The sequence below is a fragment of the Convolutriloba macropyga genome, chromosome 5 (genome assembly GCF_964194025.1).
Source record: "Convolutriloba macropyga chromosome 5, txConMacr16.3, whole genome shotgun sequence".
NCBI lineage: Eukaryota > Metazoa > Xenacoelomorpha > Acoela > Convolutidae > Convolutriloba > Convolutriloba macropyga.
In genome coordinates this window covers 30,129,571-30,153,163 of record NC_134472.1, presented here as the reverse complement: position 1 = coordinate 30,153,163, position 23,593 = coordinate 30,129,571, and the positions used below count along the sequence as shown (strand labels likewise).

Below are 23,593 nucleotides of genomic sequence, written 5' to 3'. Positions count from 1 at the left end.
TACTTCTTCCTTGTTGTATATATGCTTGCAACATGATTTCATACTAATTCAAAAATTAAAATAGAGAAGATATAAGCAACAGAATAATATGCAAAAGCAAATAATCGTTTAAAGACAATATCAAGGCCGGAAGAAAAATACAATACGTGGCAATCAGCTGAAATTTTGGAAATGGCCTTCTAGAAAAGTTTCAAAACTGCCTTATGTAGAATGAAATTAATTGCAAACCAAAGAAATGACGAAAATCTAAGAAAAAGCTGAAATTCATTCAAATTTTAAATAACTGAAAAAAATCAATATAACCAATATAAATGTAGGTGCCACGGCAATGCTCGAATGATACAAACTAGAATGTTAAGAATGTGTACTCAAGGTAAGGAACACCGTAACAAAGACTAATTCTTGATTTTTGAAAAATAAAAAACATTCAAAAAAATCAAGAAAAACGAATATAATTCATTGTTCAGCATTCGATACATAGAAAAGACAACAGGTCATCTGAGACAAAGATCTATCCTTCTGAACAAAACAAAAAAGAAAAAGCGGAATTCTAACATACAAAACATTTTGCAAAAAAAAATGTTAAAAAATTTATGAAAAGGACTGCATTTAACTGTTTTTCAAAAACTTAACGCTAAAAAAATGATTGAATTTCTATTGAAACAATAAAGTCTCTCATATTGCACAAAAAGACCATTTTTAGTAATCAAAACTAAAATACAGACATAAAACTGAGAAAAATTGGATAAAACTACTAAAATTGGATTAGCATATGTACAATTGTATAAAACACAAAAAACATCGATGTAGAAAGAGGCCTGGAGTATATGAATTATCAAAAGAAAGTTGCCATATTAACTTATGTCTGACATGAAGACGGCTGAGGATCCAAAAATAAATTGATAGAAAAAAGCCAAAAATTAACTAAAAAAATATGTGCCACTTTAGAAATTGAAACGCACTTTCAGGCTCTTCAACACTGAATCATTTCTACAAAAAACTAAATTAAAAGCAAAAAAAACTGGGCCACTTAGAAGAAAAACGGCTAACAACGGTTCTCTATATGTGCCATTCGAAGCACATGATCAAAAAACTCTCGCTCAGAAAAAATTAGTTCACAAGGCAATTTTTCTCACTTTCTCTTTTAGGGTCAAAACAGCGTTTGAACGAATAGTACTTCCGGTTAAAAAAACTTAAGAAAACCAATACTCCTCTTCGAGTCGTAAAAACCAAGAGAAGGCCAATAATAGCTATCGCTGTGCGGCTATTAAAAACAAAATGATTTTAAAGTGAACAGGAAAATATTCAAGAGTCAACAACCGAAAGCGAATGAAATTCTCAAACTTAACAATAAATGCGCTGAACACTAATCTATTCTCCATCTTTCTCAGCATTCCGCTGAGTCTTAGCCCTGTCTACAATTACAGATGCAAGGAAAAAATTACAATAATTCCAGTACATAACGGACGAATTGCTCTCGAGGGACGAATTGCTCCCGAAGGACATGCAATTGTAGCGTGTCTTATGAAGCTTGTTTTATAGAGGCGATAATAACTTGATAAAGGAGCATCAAAGGATGTTAATAGAGCCAGACCACTAAAATCATTTAAATTGAGACTGTCAAGCCAATTTCGTGACAATTTTCTTAATATTTTTGGTAAAAACCAGTACAAAATTATCCTCGTCAACTGAAACACAACAATGCATGCTTATGAGTAGTATTACACCCTGAGGACTAAGGAAAACCCAAAGTACCAGAAAAATTTCTATAGAAAGCAAAATTGTATTATCTACTTGACTTAAAAGTAGTATGTATGATGACATTTCCGACATCCAAACCACACAATAATTTTGCTCACCTCACTCAAACCCCCTGCCCAAGCTTACTTCGAAACAGATTAGGAAAAGAATAATCCTCAGCCCGATCGAAGTCCGGACAAAACGAATTATCGGGCCGTGAAGAATCTTTTATAATCAAAAAGACCCTCGGTCTGATAAAAACTCTAGAGAACGCTAGCAATCGCTTCGGAGCTGAAATATTCCAATTTGCAATGCTGAATATTTTGTTCAGCAAACAAGGCGATTTCAAGCAAACATTTCGAAAACAGTTTAAAAGAACATTTTTTTAAACTAACAGATCAAAACACAAATTTAAAACAAAACTCCCAATTTACACAATCACAAAACACAGAAAAATTGATATTTAATTAAAGGCTTTTCACAAGTCTCGCATCGATGATAATGTAGGCTATTAAAGCCATACTTGAAAAAAACCTAGGCTGTTTAAGTTTCGTACAAATTGCACACTCTTTTATATAGTAAAATCGACTGTACAGATAAACAGAACACATTAAACAAACTTCACATTCACTGGAGAGTATCTATCTAGCTTTGCGTCAGTTGACGCTATGAATGGATTCCAAATAGTATAAATGGCTTCAAAGTACTGATTTCTTGTTATCTAATTTGCTCTTCTTGACTGCAATTGGGTCAGCCAAACTTGACTGAATAGAGGTTACTCCCGTAGGATGACCAGAGATAGCTGTGTTGAAGCCGCCAAAAAGTCCGTTTGACTTCAATTCCGCCTTTCGCTGTTCTATTGTTGGACTGTCGCGTACATAACTCGAATTCAATTTACTTGAACACTGGATTAGATTATGATGTTGCTGTGGGATGTTATTTTCTACATCTTCAGTATCCATCTCTGTTACGACCACCTGTTGAGTAGCTGGTCCCTGAAACGATTTTCACGTATTCTTAAACAAAGTGAGTAGGTAAGTTTTTAAGTGAACAGAACTGCACGAGAACTTCAGTGAGAATAAGCATATTTTACCCACTCTTCGTCTGACTGAAGCAAAAGTTTTCACTACATCTATAACTCTGTTGTGGCATTTTCTACTAATCCACATCATTACAATTCAAACATGGATAAGATTTTTTGCACCGGGTATCAAACGCACTTGAGACATCCATCAAGTCACTCAGTTCAACGCCAAATAAAAACAGCTAGCCGATTGAGAGAGAACATGGAACAGGGAAAATTTTCGGAGAACATTGAGTTAGCAATTTAAAATTTGAAAAACAATCAACCGACCAACGTCGGGCGAATTGCTCTCAACCAACCGGCGAGCGGTTGGCTTTGTCAATAGGTAGCCACGGTTTAGTGAAGCTAGCTTTAACTTAATTGAAGAGGCGTGAGTTGAGCGCGGCGGGGGTGCACCGGGGACTGATGGGGGGCAACAGTGGGAGGGGTATTTAGCTGCACGGGGCCCTTACGGCCTGAACAATTTGCGGGGGTGAGGATGGGGGGGGGGGGGGGGGGGTGAAATAAGGGGGCTGATGGGGGGTTCAACCTCTAAGAACCACTCTTCACACCATAAGTGTAAGTAAGTCTTCAAAACAGTTTCTGTGAACCGCATACTTGGAGACTAACGCGCCGAAAGGCTCTAAGCGAACTTAATGCTCGCTGGGCGCTACCTGTTTATCCCGCTTTTGAGGACGAAAAGATCAAGAAAACCACCGATTCCGCCCATTTATTAAAATTGCTTTTGTTTTAGCAATAGACAAAAATAATGAATAAGGAGCAATTTAGGTCACGCAAAAATCAAGATGTTAAGCATCATAAGTCAATCGAGAAGTAAAATCGAAAGATGTTCGAGAACAAAGCCGTCGAGAAAAAATATCGCTCTTAAGAGACATACGTTCAAAATAATTTTGTCAAACTGATATAAGAGAAGTTAAAAAACAGAGCCGCAGAGATCTAAGCCCAGTCACTGCGCAAGCCTCACAAAAAATGACAGAAACTCATAAAATTTTAGGGCATGAATTGTTCAACTCTTTAGCGTTAAAAAGATGGCTCGTGCAGGTCTGTGCGCAGCACAGTATGTTCCAGTACAACTCTCGAGGTAATATAAACAATATTTAATGCCACCTTACAAACGCACACAACATATGCACTATAAACAAACAATCATTCCAAGACAAAAAAAATAAAATTTATTTTTATCTTGACTCAAGGTGCGTTATGTTCGATAAGGTTTTTTTTCGTTTTTCAATAAATAGGTGTGGACGATTTGAGGTAATGGTAACGGTAATTGATATTTTGGGATCTTTGAATTGGAGCATTTTGAAGTTTTTTTTGACAAAGTGTCATTTTTGATGTCTCAGGAGCATAATGAAATCTTTCTTTTTAAAAAAAATCTCGCAATTTGTTACCAACGAGAATTTAAAAACTGAATTTTTGTTTTGCAGAAAATTAGAGCAGGAATTAGTAAGAAATAAAAAAAACACGAACCTTACACACACGCACTCATATACATACACCCACAAAAACGCACGCACCCACGCACATAAACGCAAAATCCCGACAAACTTTTTTCAATTTTCTTATTTGTAACTGATCTTTACCCATGGATCACATCGTTCAATTATGCCTTAATTGGTCTTCTTAAACTGGAAATTAGTTGTGGACTTCTTGAGGCATCTGTATTCGTAATTGCTAGAACGAAATTAATTTTTTTGATTTTTGAAAAATTTGTCATTCAAAAAATTTTGGTTTCGACATATTTAAAACCGCAATTTGTAGCAAATAGTAATTTTTCTAATTATACTTTCTGAAAGGTTTTACAATCTGAGTGTCCGTGTGTCTAAAATTGGACCATCAGAGGGAACGATAAAGGATATCCTTAAGAGTTCTTATTTAATAATATTAAAGAAAATTGGTTATTAGTAAAATTTTCCTTTCGCCAATTTCAAGAAATGGAAACTTTAATAATTTTCACTTTCAACTTTCAAAAAGGCTACTCGTTAACTAAAAGAAGACTTTCACAAGCAATGATCTAAATAGTTTTTCAATTTAAAGAAACGCTCATATTTTGGAAACTATCAATTCGAACAGCAATTTCAAAACACACAATGAAAAATAATTTTCTTTTAACTCTCATTTCTCAACCTTCCGAGCAATAAACTATCCAAATCGAAATCTTTCTATATAGCAGTATACTAAAGGAGATTAGTTCGAATGATCAGCTCTGACAATGAATTTGGTTGATTTGATTTTCATTTCATGAAACCAGTTTTTTACGTCTCCGCAGTTTTGAAATACTAAAATAGTTAGCTTTGATTAAATAAAAAGACAAAAACAACTCTAGAATTAAGAAAAAAAATCAATTTTTCTACATTTAGTTTCACAATTTTAAAGTTGATTTTTGCTATTTTGAGAGCAATTTTGAGATTTTTGCTATTTTGAGAGCGAAATTTTTGGTGGTCAATTAGTCGAAATCGTTCTCGTGGCAATCAAAACTCCCTTTAACCTTACTTATTTTAGTACAAACTTCTCCGTCTGTTTTCAGCGCTATCTGTGACCCCCCTCCCCCATTTTTTACCTTTTCCATCTTTCTTTTGAAATTTAATGTGTACCATTTTTTAAAAAAATTTGATAATTTTCGGATTTTTTTTTTAAAATTTGATAATTTTCGGATTTAATGTGTTCCACCTTTTTAAAAATTTGATAATTTTCGAATTTTTTCAAAACTATTTTCCGAGGGCTACTAATTGACTTCTTTCTTCTTTTACCTAAAATCCGTGGACAAAGTAAAAATTTGACTGAAGAAAAAAAGTCAGCCTCGCATGTGTATTCGCCATTTTGAGAAAACAATGGAACAATTAGTAATTCTTTTTTAAACTGAAATACCAGTTTTCGCCGATCAGAGCTGCAAAATGCTATTTTTGATTAATTCATTAGTTCTAATATAAACAAAGACAATTTTTGATGCGTTATTGTCATAAATGCAGAAAAACTTCGAAAAACTGAAGACCTTCTCGACATTTGAATTACTTTCAGATTCTCTAGGTTTTAAGTCAATCCGCTTAGGTGCTTCCTTCCTTTTAAGTTAAATATAGAAAAATTGTAAAACTGAGCGTTTCAATTAAAGAGTACAATTTTCTCGTCAACTGCGATAGCTTTTCTCGATACAATGTTTTCAAATACTAACTGAAGATAGTTTTCATGTTTCCTTGCTTGAAAAAAACCGTCTCGCTCATATATGGGTTTCTAAATTAGTCAAAAATAAACTCAATGCACCCCTGGCGGAAAGAACTTGACTCGCTATATATCGATTGAGAAAATGGTCATGAACAAACAAAAAACAAGGACTAATGTCACAAATAAAGGCATTTCTCAATTCATTATTGAGGCCATTTCAAAGCAAAAAATTGACATTAAAATTAAGAATGGCGTAAAGGAAATAAGAAGAAGGACAATATTTGAATTCAAAGCAAAAAAATAGAGGCCAGATAACCCTACTCAAATTTCAAATTACCTATCAAAATTATGAAATGAGAATCTGATAAAAACAAAAATCAGAAAAAGATAACTGTCTCAAAATTTAATGCCAACTTGTTGAATTCACTTCGAAGCCTATTGTTGTCTATCACTAACAACAACAGAAAAATGTTAAAACTTTGGTAGACATTTATAAGAAAGCTAAACAGACATCCCGACAAAATTATTTACGGTAAATAAAGACGGCAAAAAATCGGCTCTTAAGAACTTAATATTGAGTTCAAATTAAAAACTCTGTTGCAAAAAATTAAAACATCACAAATCGGTATTAATTGGTATTACTCACGTGCACATTTTAAAATGACGAAAGTCTGCAGTGCCAGAAGTTAAAATGCCTGAAGTTACTACTTAGCCAGAAGTTGACTTTCGTCTTTTTAAAACGTGCGCGTTTCGTGTTTTAAGCATGGTTAAGTGAATCTGCAGAAGTCACTTCGAAACTCTGACTTAATATCTTGAACCGCTTCGCAGTTCTCGATAAACGCCAGAAGTTCTCAGTGACTTCAAGCAGAGTCACTTAACCATTACTTATAGTTGATGCGTTACTTAATGATAAAAGCACAATATTATTTTCAACATCAGGGCTAAATAAAAACACTCTTGTCAACAGTATTATAGCACAACGGTACTTATAGTTATGAGTCTGTTCTGAATTTTCTCAGATCAGCCTCATAACGTTTATCTACTAATACCAAAAACCGTTCTCACAAAATAATTTTCAAAATCGGACTGGCGACAACTTCATCGGCCGGTCTTTCCATCTTAAATAAACTTACGTGTTGTCAGAGTTCAGTATGCGCGGAAACAAGTTTCATGCTTCTTAAAAAACGATATTTGTTCTCATTCATTCGAATATTGTCTGGTGACCTAAAATTAAACTGATTTTCGTGGCCATTCAAGGGGATCAAATCTCAATGGATAATTAGCGCGGTGCAAAAGAAAAGTGGCATATACTTGCTATGGAAATGCTTAATCAAATGCCTGATAATCCGACTCAATACTCAAGGCCATAATCAAGAACACAGCTGTCAGATTGCAGAAAATATGCATGCAGTCGCAAAAAGAAAGTAAAAAGAAAGAGCAAAATAAATTTCTTTATATTAAATCCTGATATGTTATCATTTGATTAAGTTATTGCTTAAGTTATTGCTGCTTCTATTAGCTGCTCTCAAAAAACCTTCAATTAGAGTGACACACAATCAATTGACCTTATCTATTTGTATTAAAGTAAAGAAAAGCCAATTTCAGAGAGTAAGTCATTTTTGAGAGTGAGTTAAGTCACGCGTGACCAAAAACTTAATCACGCGATGGAAAAAAAACTCGCTCCAATAGGAGTGAAAAATGACGTCACGGACGCAATTCAGTTGAAATTGCATGAATGAATGAACAAAAATTAGATTTGAAGTGATTGTGACGTTATATGGTCGTAACAAGAATCTTAACGAAGAAATAAGAATTCCTCGGATATGTCTTAGCCAAAAAGCAGCCTGTCGAATATCTGGCTTCTGATTGCAGTGAGCAAGAGAAAAGACTGCCTTAATTGAACTCAGAAAATTTAAAAGCATTAAACAAAAAACAACAAAAATCCAATTAATTTTTCAATTTGTACAAGTAAATACAAAACGAAAACAAAATTTCAAGTACTCGAAACAAATTAATTGTTCGCACAAACTTGAACAAGACAAAATATGCAAACATCTCTAATATTGAAATAAAGCAAAAAAACTAGGAAATTAAGAGAATTAAAAATTTTTTGGAATTTTTTGTCAAAATTCAAAGAAAATGCTCGGTACCAAGGAACCTGTATTTAATACCTATTTTATGCTGGCAGTGAATATCGAAGAAGCGAAAATACTAACTCAATTGAAATAAACAAAAATTTAACTAAGAAGTAATTCAAAAAAATACGAAAATTCAATTAGGTTTATAGTTTGTACAAGCATAAATACAAATGGAACACAATATTTCAAGCAATCCAGACATGTCTATTGCTCAAAAAATTTGCACAAGCCAAAATAAGCACAAAACGCCTCTGATTCAGAAATAAAGCGAAAAACTAAATAAAGAAAAATTTTAGCAAATTTTCGAAAGTAGTCAAATTTCAAAAAAAAATGCTTGGTACCAAGGAACCTGTATTTAAATTGTTATAGAAACTGCCCATGAGCATTAAGCATAAATGCAGCAATTATGGGCCAAAAATTACCAAAAAGCCTGAAAACCGGAGAATTCGTCGAAAAACCTTCAAATTAACGTAAAACTCCCTTTAATTACCAAAAACCATCGAAACGCTATCAGAACAACCTAAAAATTATAACTTTAGTCAAAGAAAACCTTTTAGACAACAAAGAAAATGCAGAAAACAAAAAAGAAGCAGCTTGAAAAAGCCACACGTGAAAAAAAAACATTTGCTCGCTTAGCAGAAATTGTTCCACACCTACATTTCTAATTACCCGGAATATAAAAATTTCCCTGATCCCGGAATATAAAAATTCTAAATCGGACTAGTAGTTTTAATGCAAAATGTCTTAGATGCTGAATCAAAGAGCTCAACCGATTAACACTTTCATCTGCCTAATCGGTCTTACTGCGCAACATTCCACGTGAACGTCGTCTAGAGTGCTGCACGTACCGCAACTAAAACGCCAATTTAGAGATGTTGAGTCTATGTATGCTCAATCTTCATTTTAAAGATGTCTAAATTAATCAATTGATATGGATGTGTCATTTGAGTCAAGCCGCATGGCTCAAAAAGCCACATCGAGCTTGTAACTCTCTATTGTCAAGCACACGTTCAGCTAAAAGAAATTTCTCGTTTTTGATGTGAACTAAGGAACTAACGCCAGTCATGCGTAATGACATCAAGGCGCGCCATAATGTCGAATTATAACTTCAATCAAAGTCACTGAAGCAAAAAATATAAAATTTTGGTACAGAACAATAACGGCTCAAAGTATAAATATTTGGTTCAAAATATTTGGCACACAGACAAAGTCATGGTTAAAAAGTCAGTCAGTAGATACGTAACAGATTTATTCCAAAACTTGACTTAGAATGTTCGCAATATAATTCAAGCAATGTTATTTCAAAGATGTGTCAACAAAAAAAACAGGTGTGGGAACAACTAACCTTATTAGGTGATCGACAGACGAGAGTTTCGACGTCATTGAACTCGACTTGTGAACCTCCACTCCTGGTTGGGATAATGTCCGCTTTATACAGTCGGGTCTCAACTTCACCTTCCGTATCGATTTCCTACGAACACGCAAAATGATACAATTATGGTGTCAAAACGCTTTTAAGCCTCATTCACCAGCACACTTGGTTCTTATAAAGATTGACAGTTACTAAATAAATCTTGTGTATTAATTTCAAATACTCAACTTGCGTCCCTCTCGCGTTGCGAACGACTGGTGGGGAAGGGGGTCGTTATCTGATTTTATAGTCGCCAAATTCAGAAGCTTGAAAATGAGAGATCAATATAGGGATCTTTCCCATTATAGACCCGCATTACGGTATGTTTGACATGATTAGGGGGGGGGGGGGGTATAGAATATCTGACCACTAAGCTGGGGGGGGGGGGGGCTATGATGGGAAAGACCTAAACATAGATGGGACAAAGTAGATTGAAAAGACAAAAACAGTCGAGCAACATTTTTGCATAAAAACAAACACGACTGCATTAATGGCTTCATACATCGTTCGAAAGCAATTAAAAATTATTTTGAAAAGATTGAAATTAAAATCGGGTATCAGGAGAACCACAGAAGTAACCGTCAAGAAGCTAACAAAATCAGATGTTAGATATTTATGAAAAGAGGAAACGGGTGTGATTTTTCGCGGGCTACCTGGTGCTGGAGGACATAGTTGCTCTGATTACGCATGTCCTTAAGAGTAGGAGCAGCTGTCACTGTCTTCTTGTGCTTTAAACTGGCCTTGAACACAGTTCCTGTCTTTATTATGTCTGCATCTTTGTGCTCCACCTAAGAAAAAACACGTTTCACTTCAGTTCAATTCTACAGTCTTTTAGAGCTCGCCGGAACTTTGTATTTAATGACGATAATAAAGGGGCAGGTATAATTCTGAAAGAACTAGAGTAAATTGGGTCTTCGAAAAAACTTAAATTTGACTCTTGGCGGATGTACTGAGGTAGACTTTCAAATCAAGGTAGACCTAATTCAAAGAAAACATTAAGTCCTCTTTTTGTTGGAGGATTGAAAAAAAACGAGGATCGCGGCAATGTACTTTTGCACATGATTTCTAACACCTCCGAACCAAAATGCCACAGCAAAACTTGGAAAGACAAGATTTGCTCAATTTCTCAATCGTTCTCAAGCTATCAATAATCCTTTACAATTGATTATCTACACAATAATAATCAGAGTGCTCTTCTCCATGAAGTATAACATAACCAACTAACGTTGGGGGGCAACAGTGGGGGGGGGGGGGGGGGGAGAGGCTTACGGGGGCCCTTATGGCCTGAATTATGTGCAGGGTGGGGATTGGGGGTTAAGTGAGGGGGCTGATATGGGGGGGGGGGGGTTGGGGAGCGGAGGGAGTGGGGCCAACCTTTGAGAACCGCCCTCGCCCTCCATAAGTCTCCAAAACAGTTTCTGTGAATCTCACACTTGGAGACTAAAGGCCCTAAATGAACATGATGCCCTCTGGGCGCTACTTGTTTATACCGTTTTTGAGGATGGAAAGTCAAAGGGGTCAAACAAAAAATCGGCCCAGCAAAGAATCGCATAAAAACAGCCGGTAGAACACCAGAAACGACTCGAAGAGGAGCAATAAAAACTATTATTTAACCCTACCTTTTTCAGAAATATGCAAAAAGAAATAAAAAAGCAATATACAGTGAGAAAGAACACGAAGTTCGTATTGAAAGATTTCAAGTTTCTTTCTTCATTTTTTCCGATTAATTTTTTAGATTTTTATATACATCAGTTTCACTGGTTTTCTCCGCTCACATACATTCTAAGACTTCTCAAACACTTGATTTATTTTTTTCTATTATTTGAATAACTAGACTGCTAAATGATTAAACCGACGAGAAACTTAATTGTGCACCTTGCAAAATTCGAGTGAATAATTTAGTCAAAATTTTTGCACATTTCCAGCTGAATTTTTGAATTTTTTCCAGCTGATAATGGTTGACAATAGGTGGACTCAACAAAAAAGTCGGATTGGATTAATTTTTATTCTCCCAAAAAATTGGAGGGTTGGGAGAAGAATAAAATTCCCGCTGTATAATGACTGCACAGTTTGTTCGGACCAATTATCAGTTTCAAAAAAATTAATCGAAAGATATTTAGACGGTACTTTAATTTGAAAGATTAACTTTCAAAAAGCTCACCCATCTTTGAGCGGACCTAGACCGCCTCTGTTTAACTCTGAATGGCTTGGACGAAGATGTGGCAGCACTAGTTCCAGTAGACCCGGCAGCTTTCGAGGATGCGGCAGGAGTTTTACTGGCGATAACCAACTCTTCAGTCTGGATATTGTCACTGGCAATATTATTAACATCAGCTTCGCAAACAGAGGTCGGTCTCCTCGTTCTGGCACTCATGGGTGCACTTCCAGAACCACTTGCAGAGGGCACCGGTGTTTTGGGATCTAATACAATAGGTTCTGGGACTGTAAATAAATCATTCATTTGTTCACAACTGAACATTTCTCCATTTTTGTTGATCATTTCTTGAATATTCTTCCATTTGGCGTTCTGCATTTCCCACTTTATCTGCCAAGATGCATTGCACTCATTCAGTTGTTTCGAGAGGTCTTTTTGATACATCTCTCGTTCAAATTTCAGTTTGTTCCTCATCTCGCGAACTGCTCGGGAACTATTGCTGATCTCTTTATCGAATGCTGATTCCTTCTCGGATAATTCTATCTTCATATCTCGAACCTCAGCTTCGGAGCGCTGTAATTTCTTTTCCAGAGAGCGGATTCTATTTTCTAAATTTGCCACTTGCTTAGATTTGGCTGCTAACTTTTCTTCGTATTCTTTAATCGAACTAGAGGTGGCTGCGTTTTCAACAATTCCTTGATTCAGAAGATCAATACATTCACTGTATCCAGACTCATAGTAACTCCAGTATTGTGTTCGCAAGGCTTCCACTTCACTAAGATGTTCAGTGAGTACAGAGAAAAATCTGTCGTCTTTTGGATCTGGCAACTCATCGAAGGGGAAATTTGGGAAGGACCAGTTGCAACGTCGTTTAGCGTCAGAAGCCCCAGTTCCTGACAACTTGTGCATTGAGCTCTCGAATATCTTATTAGCTCGCTTTTTCAATTTCTCCCGCTTGTTATCTTCGATGCAGGGAATTTCGACTTCCCTGCAGGATTCGGCAAAGTTGAGCACGTGTAGATTTTCGTCGTACTCGTTAGCGTGAGGATTGACACAGCATATCATACGCACCAAACCATTGCCTTCGAAGTAACTTCTGAACAAGTGTGTCAATTTACTGTCTCTGTAAGGCACAATTCTGGTACAGTTTTTGTCTTTCTGGTTCTCTCGCAGTGCATCAATGCAATTTTTCAACACCATCAAGCTTGAGTTGATATTTTTGGCCTCAACCAACCTGTTTCCTGTAGCTTTTGTTCTGACAAGTCTTTCACTTCCGGCTAAATCAACCAGGCATAGCTGGCTTACCAGAAGACAGTTACGATCATTTATTGGTTCATTGTCTTTCTCAACAGGCGCTTGGACAACTCTAATTTTAAAGATAGAGTGACTTCTGCTAGACTCACGGTTCAGTGCCGTGTCAGCAAATCGGCGTCGATGCTGACCTTTGTTGAGCCAGAAAAACGCTTCATCCACACTATCGACTTCGACCTCATTTGCGCCTTGTACGTACATAACACGGTTCAAGTCTTCTCGAATGTTCTTCGACTTTCTTTCACCTGTTATGCTGTTCTCAAACCCATCATCAAGCAGGTCGAACACATAGTTGTTATAAATCTCGATGTAACTTACAAATATTGCGTAAACATTATCATCGTCAACTTCTGGAATCTTTCTGACGTCACTCACTCGATGTCGGTACTCCTGCTTTCCCGATCGCACAGCAGATGGTACCTTGCTTCCACCGTCGCCTCGCAATCCCTTTTCCATATTTCTATGCCGTTCTATTATAGCATCTGCCTCGCTCTGGACATCGAATCCATTCAGTTTGTCCGGTTTGAACACACACTTATGAGCTAGATAGTTCCCCACACTATTGAATAAGACATCTATTGATCGAGGCAAGATTCCAATATCACTGGGCTTCCCGTTCATCGTATACGTCTTGCCAGAACTTGTCACTCCGTATGTCATCAGGATCGAACTTTTACCTCGTAACAAAGACGTGATCAGATTGTATGCAATGTCGTCGAATATCTCTCGCTGTGTTACGTCTTGGTCAAACACATACGAGAAGTTATATGTGGATTCCTTAACTGCTGAATTTCCCTTGGCTACTGCATGTTGTTCCGGTTCTCGTAATAGAACCTGCTGCTCGTTCTTAACACTCAGGCAGCAATCTTCGTCATCTTCTATCGGCCGCACTCGACAGTAAACCGCTACGGCGTCTGTGGCCCCATGTTTGGCGTGTTTCATGCTGCGAACTAAAAAGTACAATATAATAAGGTTTCTAGTTCCGGTGAAACAGCAATATGAATTTTGGAATATATTCCATAATTACACCCATGATCACTATGGATAAAGTATAGGCTCAATTTGATGAATTGAAATTGTTAGCTTTGTCTTGGTTGTTTTGGCCCTATATAAAAAGCTTCCACTTTGTCAACCTTGCCTTTGAACAATCGAGCAAACATTTCTCTCATATCTAGATGAAAGATAGAGTTTTAAGGTCAAGTTGAAGACTTTCAGAGGTCCATAGAAATTTTTTAAAATCTTATTTTCTTAGAGCACTTTTCTGGTGATAATGAAGCCTATCCTCGAATCAAACTGTGGATCTACAAAATAGCGTGGTTTTAGCAAAAAAAAAGATAACCTTGAGGAGCACGTGTTTGCTTTATGAGAGATTTATCAGTTTTTCTCAAGCACTTTATACTCGGACGAATAGGTTCGCTTTGATGTACTGAGATGTCATCTCAACTAAAAGCCACAGTTTTTCTGGTGGGCTAACTAATTCACAATACAAACGACGACAGACAATCCTTTAATTCCTTTCTTTTAAAAATACGCTTTCTTAATTTATTTAAACATCCTATGCACCCGGTTCAACGATCATACAACTTTCTTTGATTTCGTACTAGGTCATATATGATTCTTAGTAATCATACTAGGTCATATATGATTTGTATGAATTCTTGGTAGTCATACAAGGAACATATATGGTTTCCTAGAAATCATACAGGGATCATACAAAAAATTTCAAAGACTAAAAACTGTATAATTTTGATTTTCTATTGAAGTTGAAAAAATTTCTTGGAAATCATACAAGGTCATATATGACATATAAAACACTAACTGGGGCCACAATTTCTCGTATAATGTAGTCAGAAGACTTAAAAAATTATTATATCGCATTTAAAATCAACATTTGATTCTTTATGTGCGCTAAAAGAATAACTTTGTGATTTATACATAATCAGAAGACGAATTTGAGGTTATATGCAAATTTTTTTATTGAATATTTTTTATAAATGAGCATTTATAAGTATAAACAGGCTTCAGCGTATGTCTAAAATTTTGTTATCTATTTGGACTTACTCTTTTAATTATTACCCAACATAACAACTGATACTGTGCGTTAGGGTCTAATGGCGGATCACAATGTGATGCCGGGGTATCATATAGGTGATGCCCTACCGAATGAAAACAAAAAAACATAAATGGTTTTTCGAAAAATAGATGTATGATTCTTGGTATTCGTACTAGGATCATATATGATTTCTTGGTAATCATACAAGGATCATACATGATTTCTTTGGTTTCATACAAGGATCGTACTAAGAAATCAAGTATGGACAGTATGAAATCATATATGATCCTTGTATGAAATCAAAGAAACTTCAACCCGGGCAATGGAGCTTTGTACAGATTTGAAAGATTCAAAATGTCCATAAAAAACCTGGAGAGCACAGCAAATGATCACTATCTTAGCACAAAATCTACGTCAGAAAAGTTGATGAATGCTCTAATTTAATGTATACCCTAATCCCTCAATTGCCTCTTCTTAAACCAAAGTCTCAAACAATTATCCCTCACGATTTGGTTTGTTAGCTTTGAAATTCCGAAAAAAAATTTAGACTTTTCTCCTATTTTTTAAACTAATCTCAACTATTATATTGTGAAATAATCGATATGACATAAACTTTAAGATTAAGCTGACGACTACGTCTAACAAATTTCTTTTATTTGAGAAATAAAATTTCGAGAATCCCATGTTCCTTTGAACTCTAAATGCAGATTAAATTCTAAATACAGATTCCATAGAAAGGGGTTGTGATTAGTTGTGTTTGTCAATTTGTATTCTTAATTAAACTTAAACCCAACCATCACCAGAGCTCACTTTCCTCTTCCTTCATTTTTTTGCGCTTTTTTCAAATATTTTAAATCTCTTTTCTAGTTTGCTTCGAAACTTAATTCTTATATGAAATAAACAACAAAACAAACTTAAGAGCCGCATATTGATGGTGTTAATTTATCTCCACATCGCGTAAAATAATAGTTACAATATGGCTGAAAAAGAAAAGGCCGGTCTCGAATAGATATCCCCCATATTGAAAAAATAATAGTCGAGTGCCTCGAGAAACTTGTCATGCTGATGACACATCGTTATTTCGATTACCTAGATAAAAAGGACGTGGAAATGTCAGCTATTATCAATCTTATTGATTTCAAAATGCCAACAACTTCTCCGTGAAAAACCACATGATAAAAGAAATTTTAGGTTAACAGCCTCCTAAGCCCACAAAATGAGCTCTAATACTTACTATTCGTTTTTTCTTTTTTATTTTCAACCATATTACTACATAAACACCAAACAGAACAAATCATTTCTTAACTGTATACTCATTTTCTGGACGTATCTGGTGAGAGTTATATACAAGAGAGCAGCCTACAAAAAGATCGCTACACATGAAAAAAACAGTTGAGAACATTGTTCCAAAATAAAGAACATGAACCTCGTTAAACCACTAATGAGAACTCTTACGTTTTTGAATTGTAGTACGAAATTTTAGTTCATCAATTGCAAAAAACGAACATTAAAAAAAGAGAGAAAAAGCGGACGCAAGTTTGAAGGAGAGCAAACGGAAATCACAGTCTTGAAAATCTAATCACCAATTATATCTCTCCAGGCAACACAAAAATAACAGTTAAAATATACATAGTTCGATATCATGAGAAAGTAAGACACAATTTGACGCCTGAATAATCAATTTGGAAAAGCATCTGCAAAAGTCCAGAAAATAGTTTACAGCCGAATTGTTTCTTTCGTGAACAAAGAAAATGTCCAAACCAAAAATCAGTTCGGCTTCAGAGACCAAAGAAGTACAATTGAAGCTTCGTAAAACTTGTTGAGAACCTGAGATCAAACTGGAATAATAATACAGTGGGAACTAAGTGCACTGTTGCCACCAAATTTTATTGAAAAAGTTCAAATTGCAGATTAATGGGGGCCTGTCCTAGACTTACTAAAATCCTATCGCAGTAATAGAGTGCAATTTACACAAATTGGGGTGAAAAATCAACAACACAGATTATCAGATTTGGCGTACCCCAGGGCTCGGTTTTGGGACCTTTGTTATTTGTTATCTAAATAAATGATATTGATTTTTCTACAACGCGAACTGGCACTATTTTGCATGCAGACGATACTGTAATTTACACCAATAAGGACCTGAAAACCGAAAGTGATGATCATCAAAAAGCTCCAGAAAGATCTGCAATTTGCCTCAAAAAGAATTGCCTCATATTGAATGCTGATAAAACAGAAAGTTAGGTTTTACAAAAAGAAAAAAAACCATCACCAAAACAATCTAAAGAGTGACAAAAAGGAATTACACAATGTTGCAGCAAATAAGTATCTTGGCAAAGAGAGATATAATTACACAATGTTGCAGCAAATAAGTATCTTGGCAGCAAATAAGTATCTTGGCAAATGTTTAAGCACAAGGCAGCTTGTAACAGTTTTATCTGCAGCCAATTGCTCAGTATGGAGTTCCAATTTATGGATGTGCAAAATAAAAATTTCTGAAACCACTGGACATGATGATTAACAAAATTGCTAGAATCTTGACTTTCAAACGGAAATATGAATCCATAACAACCAGGAGAAAACTACTCATTTACAATTTATCAGAGCTACACCTCTATGAATTTTTGAAAACAGCAGCAAAAATAATCAGGAAATCAGGAGGGAAAACTTAGTTTCATGTCTAGAAAATCAAATTTCCGAATATGAGTTTCTTAAAATCACGAACAGTCGAACGAGATCACGGAAACTTTGTCTACTCAAAAACAAATATGAAAACTTTTCTGTAAGATCTAAAATCAGGCAGATGATAAACTGCTTACTAGTATATTTTCCAAACTTTGTAAATAGCACTGGTACGAAATCAAACTCTTAAGTTAAAGATTTCTGCTAAAAATTTCTGTATAAATAAAAATAACTAATATTCTGTATTTTTCTTGACAGCGGTAATTTCCTGTTTTTCTTGCCAGCAACTACCAAGCTCATTTACATTTCACTTGAGACACTTGAAAACAGGCCTTCATGGCCTAATAGTGATCTCCCAGGGTAATATTGATTTTGTCTCAATGTAAATATACATAATTAAGATATTTTTTTCTATTGACCTCTGGAAACAATTTATTATTATTATTAATTTAGATTACAAATGCTGTCCAGCAACATTAATACATAGGCCCTGAATTTAAGTGACATTTATCTGAAAATTTTATCAACAAAACCAAAGTATTACCGAACTTTTTTCAACAGTTAACAAAAATCGGTTTTGAATGTTTTACGAACATTTTAGTTTAGAAGATAAGACATCAAACGTCGATCGAGATCTCTTTTCGCTCATCGGAAAACTTTGCCTTCGTACAAAAAACAATCGAAAAGAGCTGTCTAATTTAAAAAATTTTGAAAATGAGCAAAATAAACAAAGGTCAGCCAAAATGAAAAAGTTTGTTTTAATTTTAGCATGGAAACAGCTTTTAATTTCTCATGAACTTCAGATGAAGAGAGCAGTAAACCGATGCTAGAAATTTCGGCGAAAAAAAAGAGAAAAGATCCGAACTCGATTTGAAATGCCAGAATAACTTTGAAAGTGCGTACAAAGTTAAATTTAGAAACTTTCTAAATTAAGAAAATTGTCTTTAAAAAGTTGGGCCAGCATAAAGCTCTTAAGAATTCGGGGGCAATAAGGAAAACGCAGGTGTAAAACATAGGCAAAAATAAATTGACCTAAACAATGCCACACATCATTGCCCACGGAAAACTGAAAAGTATGCTACGTATTGACAACAGTATTCATCAATCGAATAGAAAACAGTGTGTTCATGGAAGTCTACAAATAGGGTATCAAACAGGGCTCTTAGAACTGAATCTTGAAAAGTTTTGATCCAAGAAAGAACTAAATTATTTTCAATGGATTGCATAAATATATCTCTAAGATACATCTACAGGATGCGAATCAGCTATGTACAATTTCGGATAGAATTCAAAGCATCAAGATGCAGAATATTGCACAATAATGGTTATTTTGAGCACCAAATTAAAACAAATCTAGGCTCGATTCAATTGTAATGCATTCTATTAACAATAGAGGATCTAAAACAACGCTATTAAATAATCAATCATGCAATAGATATCGACGCTGAGCTACTAACTGAAGATTCTTACGAGGAAGTATTTAAGTGCAAACGCACCTGATGCTCCAAGTACAAGGCCTACAAAATAGGAAAAGGTCATTATATTTCCGACTACTTCTCTGTCCGTGGCAGTTGAAACAGTTTGTGGTGCCATAATCATTGGGGCAGAACCATAGTATCCGTTAGAAAATCCCAGCATTACTGTCAATGCAAATGGAAGGCGAACGTCGTTAAAATAGGGCTCTTCTTGAGGATAAACACACAAAAGAAATATTGGCACAATTAGGAAGCGCAAAAGGCTGCCATGTAAAAGTAGTTTTGGGTTCGCCCGTTTAGCGTCAATAAATCCGGACATTATTTTACCACCCAAGTCGCACACATTAAACGTAGTCACCATTACTATTGGGACCCAAGAGACATCGATTTCTTTGTGCTGTAAGTACTCCAGGTTATCTCCAGTTGCTTTCACTTCAGTTTCGAAGCCGGGAAACAGAATCAAAGTACACAAATATGCACACATGATAGCACACATGTGTACCCAAAGCTCCTTGTACCGGATTATGTCCATTCGTTGTCGGAAACCTTTTGCGAAATTCGGGAAGAATCTTCTCCGTGCCTCTGGCTCCAAGAGTTGATCAAGATCATTGGAAAGGGCTCCGAAACCTAAAGATCCTTCTGGAACCGTTCCAGTTATTACGTGTTGAACAACTTGTGATTCTGTTTTAGACTCAGAGCTGAGCTCAGAAGCAGAATCCGGTACATTTTCATCAACATTACCAGATACGCCGTTTCCTGTTGTCGATGAATGATACCGACAGGTAACACTACCGGTGTAGAACAGACTGAAACTTGTGCGCTTGACGTACTGGTGAAGGAAAGAACAAAATAATAAGAGGATGCAAGATGTCAGGAAAAAGAAGAGTGTATTGAGTTGCAAATTAGGACTGTTAAACTTAGTCACAATCCTGTTTATGCTCACAAGAACTCCAGACAAGCTTTCTCCTACCATTACTGCTTGAACATAACGAGGCGGCAGCATACCGCTGTAACCATAAAAGCTGCTTTGTTGGACAGAGCATCCAATACCCGAAATTCCACATGCAGTAACTATACTAACCAACGATATCGACTTACTCGCAAACATATTCCACCACAGGTGAAATATCGAGACGTATATTAACGGTCCCAAAGAAAGACCATATCCAATAAGAATTCGTGTATGCGTTGACACCAATTTCACAACCAAATTGGTTAGAAAAACAGAGAAAAACGACACAATTATGTACACGAACGACAGCAAGAATTCAATCGGATATTCTGGGTATTCGTCGTGCCAATAATCCACGCATGTCACGAAACTGTTATACGGCATCAAATAACCGGATCCAGCTATTAGGAGACAAATATATACCACGTTAAATCGATCTTTGGGTTCTCGTAGCTCCAAACTAACGGTACTGCTTCCGTGAGCATCATGGTTGATGTCACCACTAGAACGCTTGTGCTCCTCTTCCGTCATTTCAAGACAATTAGTTTGGAAGAATGCTTCAAGAGATAAGCAGAACCACAGCTTTTACAGGCTCCATTGATAAACCTGAAATAACCAAAAATGAAGCAACTTACCAATGTTTGTTCACATTATTTTTGGTCCAATATTCCTTTTCGGCAATATTTACGAATTAGAAAGAACTATTTTGATAATTGCCAAGCCTTAAATATTTCGTTAAAATGTAGTATAAAGTCGATGAAACTATTCTCAGGATTGCATTATTAAAACAATAAAAATTATTAGTTAAAAGAATTAATAGATTAAGAGATTGATTCATCAGAATGATTAATCAGTTAAGTCAAATGTAACTCACAGAAAAAAAAATTAAAAAACTAAATTCCTTCTAACTCCCGATAACTGGGTGAATATTGGCTGATCCAGAATCCTTCCAAATTCACTTAAAGCATTTTGTATTTTCCAGTTTTTTCCATTAAATGAAGATTAAACAAGGAAGCTGGGTAATGTGCGTTGCACAATGTTCAGACCCTGCTCGACCACGTTTTTGATTTCATTGTCAACCAAATCAGAAAGAGGAAGAAAACATTCAAAAAATCAATTTTTGTTCGAAGATAATAGACTCATCCATTTAAAAAACCACTTTAGCTGTAACCACTGTACAAACGAAAAAAAATCATTACAGACTGATGCCTTTAAGGAGGGTAAAAGACAACACAAACAACGCTATCCAATTTTTTGAAGAAAACTTAACGAAAAAGTCAAAAAAGCATCAGATAAAAAAAATTCAGTCAAATGACTTGCATTTCAACAGAAAAGATATCGGACCTCTCTTTATGAGAACAATTAACAAGAAGACAAATAGAAAACAAAAAGGGCAAAGTTAGAAAATACCTTTACAATTTTTGAAAACAAATAAACTCAAAGTCATCAAAGCAATTAGCTATCAACTGAATCCAATCAATGGCGTCATTTATACCTTCAAACAGAAGCATTGAGACTGTTTTTTATCCAGAATCTCATACAATTACAAACGAAACAAATAAAGATAAAATAATATATCAATTTGTCAGGAAACGGCGTGGAAACCTATTAGATCAAAATCTAGTTGCTGAAAATACTTTAATCAATTGCGCCTTATTTCAACGCCATTAATCTGATATGCAACTTATAATTATTGTGTCATTGAGTTAATGCGATGATCGGACAAGACAGCAAAAGAGAACCTGGAAAATTGGAAAATGTAAAAAAAAAATAAAATTTTTAAAACAAATGCTGGCACAAATCAAGAATTCGTTAAAAATTTTTTAAGACTGTTTTCAAGACAAGGAAATTCAAATATTTTTCTGAGAAAGACAGCATAATCAGCTTTTATGGATTTTGCACGCTGTGATAGTCATGGTCATCCTTTTGTTAGATAAAATGAAAATCTTTTCAAGAATTGGGTCATCAATTCAGACGGCTTCGGCTCTCCCGATCATATCCAATGTTAAATTTTTGCGATGACAATTAACGCAAAATAACAAGTACTCAGGTTGACATCTGAAAACTCCAGGAAAAAGGCTAACCTGCATAATGACCTATTCGTAATCCATCAGTCTATGGCTGTATCACGAAAACATCTTGGCTTTTATACTGCTGTTTTTTAGAATATTTGAAATATTGTAGCTACTTAATCTTTCTAAAAATTTTGCGAGGTTGCGTTTTTTAGAGTCTCGAACAATAAAATTACTGTTTTATTGCAGATGTTTTTGAAACGAATATAATAAGCTGGGTTATTACAGAAGGAACGCTTTCAAACTACGATTTGACCAGCATTTTTTTCACTTCTGATTTACAATTCGAAAATAAATTCGACAGGGAAAGCCACGGTGACATCTTCCTTGACGTCAGACACCGATGGCAAAATGTTCGGATCTCAAAGCAAGAGCAATAGAAAAAGAGCAAGAGAAAACAAGAGCAATCAATTTAAGAGATCGGTCGGTTCATTTTGATGTTACTTCAACCTTGAAACTTTTGAGCAAGTTGCAAAGTCTGGACGCCTTTCCTCTTGGATGTGTCAGCAAGAGGCAACAGAGGTCACAGGATCTCAGGACTGCTTGAGAGCACTGCAGGCACCAGGGCAAAAGAAGTGAAACAGGTAACAATTCTAAAAAAAATAAAAAACTAAATTCCTTCTAACTTCCGAAAACTGGTTGAATATTGGCTGATCGGGAATCCTTCCAAATTCACTTAAAGCATTTTGTTTTTTCCAGTTTTTTCCATTAAATGAAGATTAAACAAGGAAGCTGGGTAATGTGCGTTGCACAATGTTCAGACCCTGCTCGACCACGTTTTTGATTTCATTGTCAACCAAATGAGAAAGAGGAAGAAAACATTCAAAAAATCAATTTTGTTCGAAGATAATAGATTCATCCATTTAAAAAACCACTTTAGCTGTAACCACTGTACAAACGAAAAAAATCATTACAGACCGATGCCTTTAAGGAGGGTAAAAGACAACACAAACAACGCTATCCAATTTTTTGAAGAAAACTTAACGAAAAAGTCAAAAAAGCATCAGATAAAAAAAATTCAGTCAAATGACTTGCATTTCAACAGAAAAGATATCGGATCTCTCTTTATGAGAACAATTAACAAGAAGACAAATAGAAAACAAAAAGGGCAAAGTTAGAAAATACCTTTACAATTTTTGAAAACAAATAAACTCAAAGTCATCAAAGCAATTAGCTATCAACTGAATCCAATCAATGGCGTCATTTATACCTTCAAACAGAAGCATTGAGACTGTTTTTTATCCAGAATCTCATACAATTACAAACGAAACAAATAAAGATAAAATAATATATCAATTTGTCAGGAAACGGCGTGGAAACCTATTAGATCAAAATCTAGTTGCTGAAAATACTTTAATCAA

The 23,593-nt window shown here is 35.4% G+C and overlaps 2 protein-coding genes across 2 annotated transcripts; both read right to left on the bottom strand.

The window, feature by feature from the left end:
* Positions 1 to 2,108: 2,108 nt before the first annotated feature.
* LOC142339310 (kinesin-like protein KIF23) lies at positions 2,109 to 13,975 on the bottom strand. The gene is made up of 4 exons (XM_075389252.1): positions 11,694 to 13,975; positions 10,186 to 10,320; positions 9,467 to 9,592; positions 2,109 to 2,735 (listed from the first exon to the last, which is right to left on the bottom strand). The coding sequence occupies exons 1-4, from the start codon at positions 13,938 to 13,940 to the stop codon at positions 2,439 to 2,441; spliced, it is 2,805 nt and encodes a 934-aa protein (XP_075245367.1). The 5' UTR covers positions 13,941 to 13,975; the 3' UTR covers positions 2,109 to 2,438.
* Positions 13,976 to 18,916: 4,941 nt separating this feature from the next.
* On the bottom strand, positions 18,917 to 20,766 carry LOC142339938 (equilibrative nucleoside transporter 4-like). Its single transcript, XM_075390306.1, has one exon. It carries the CDS (start codon positions 20,689 to 20,691, stop codon positions 19,186 to 19,188), a length of 1,506 nt encoding a protein of 501 aa, XP_075246421.1. The 5' UTR covers positions 20,692 to 20,766; the 3' UTR covers positions 18,917 to 19,185.
* Positions 20,767 to 23,593: the final 2,827 nt, after the last annotated feature.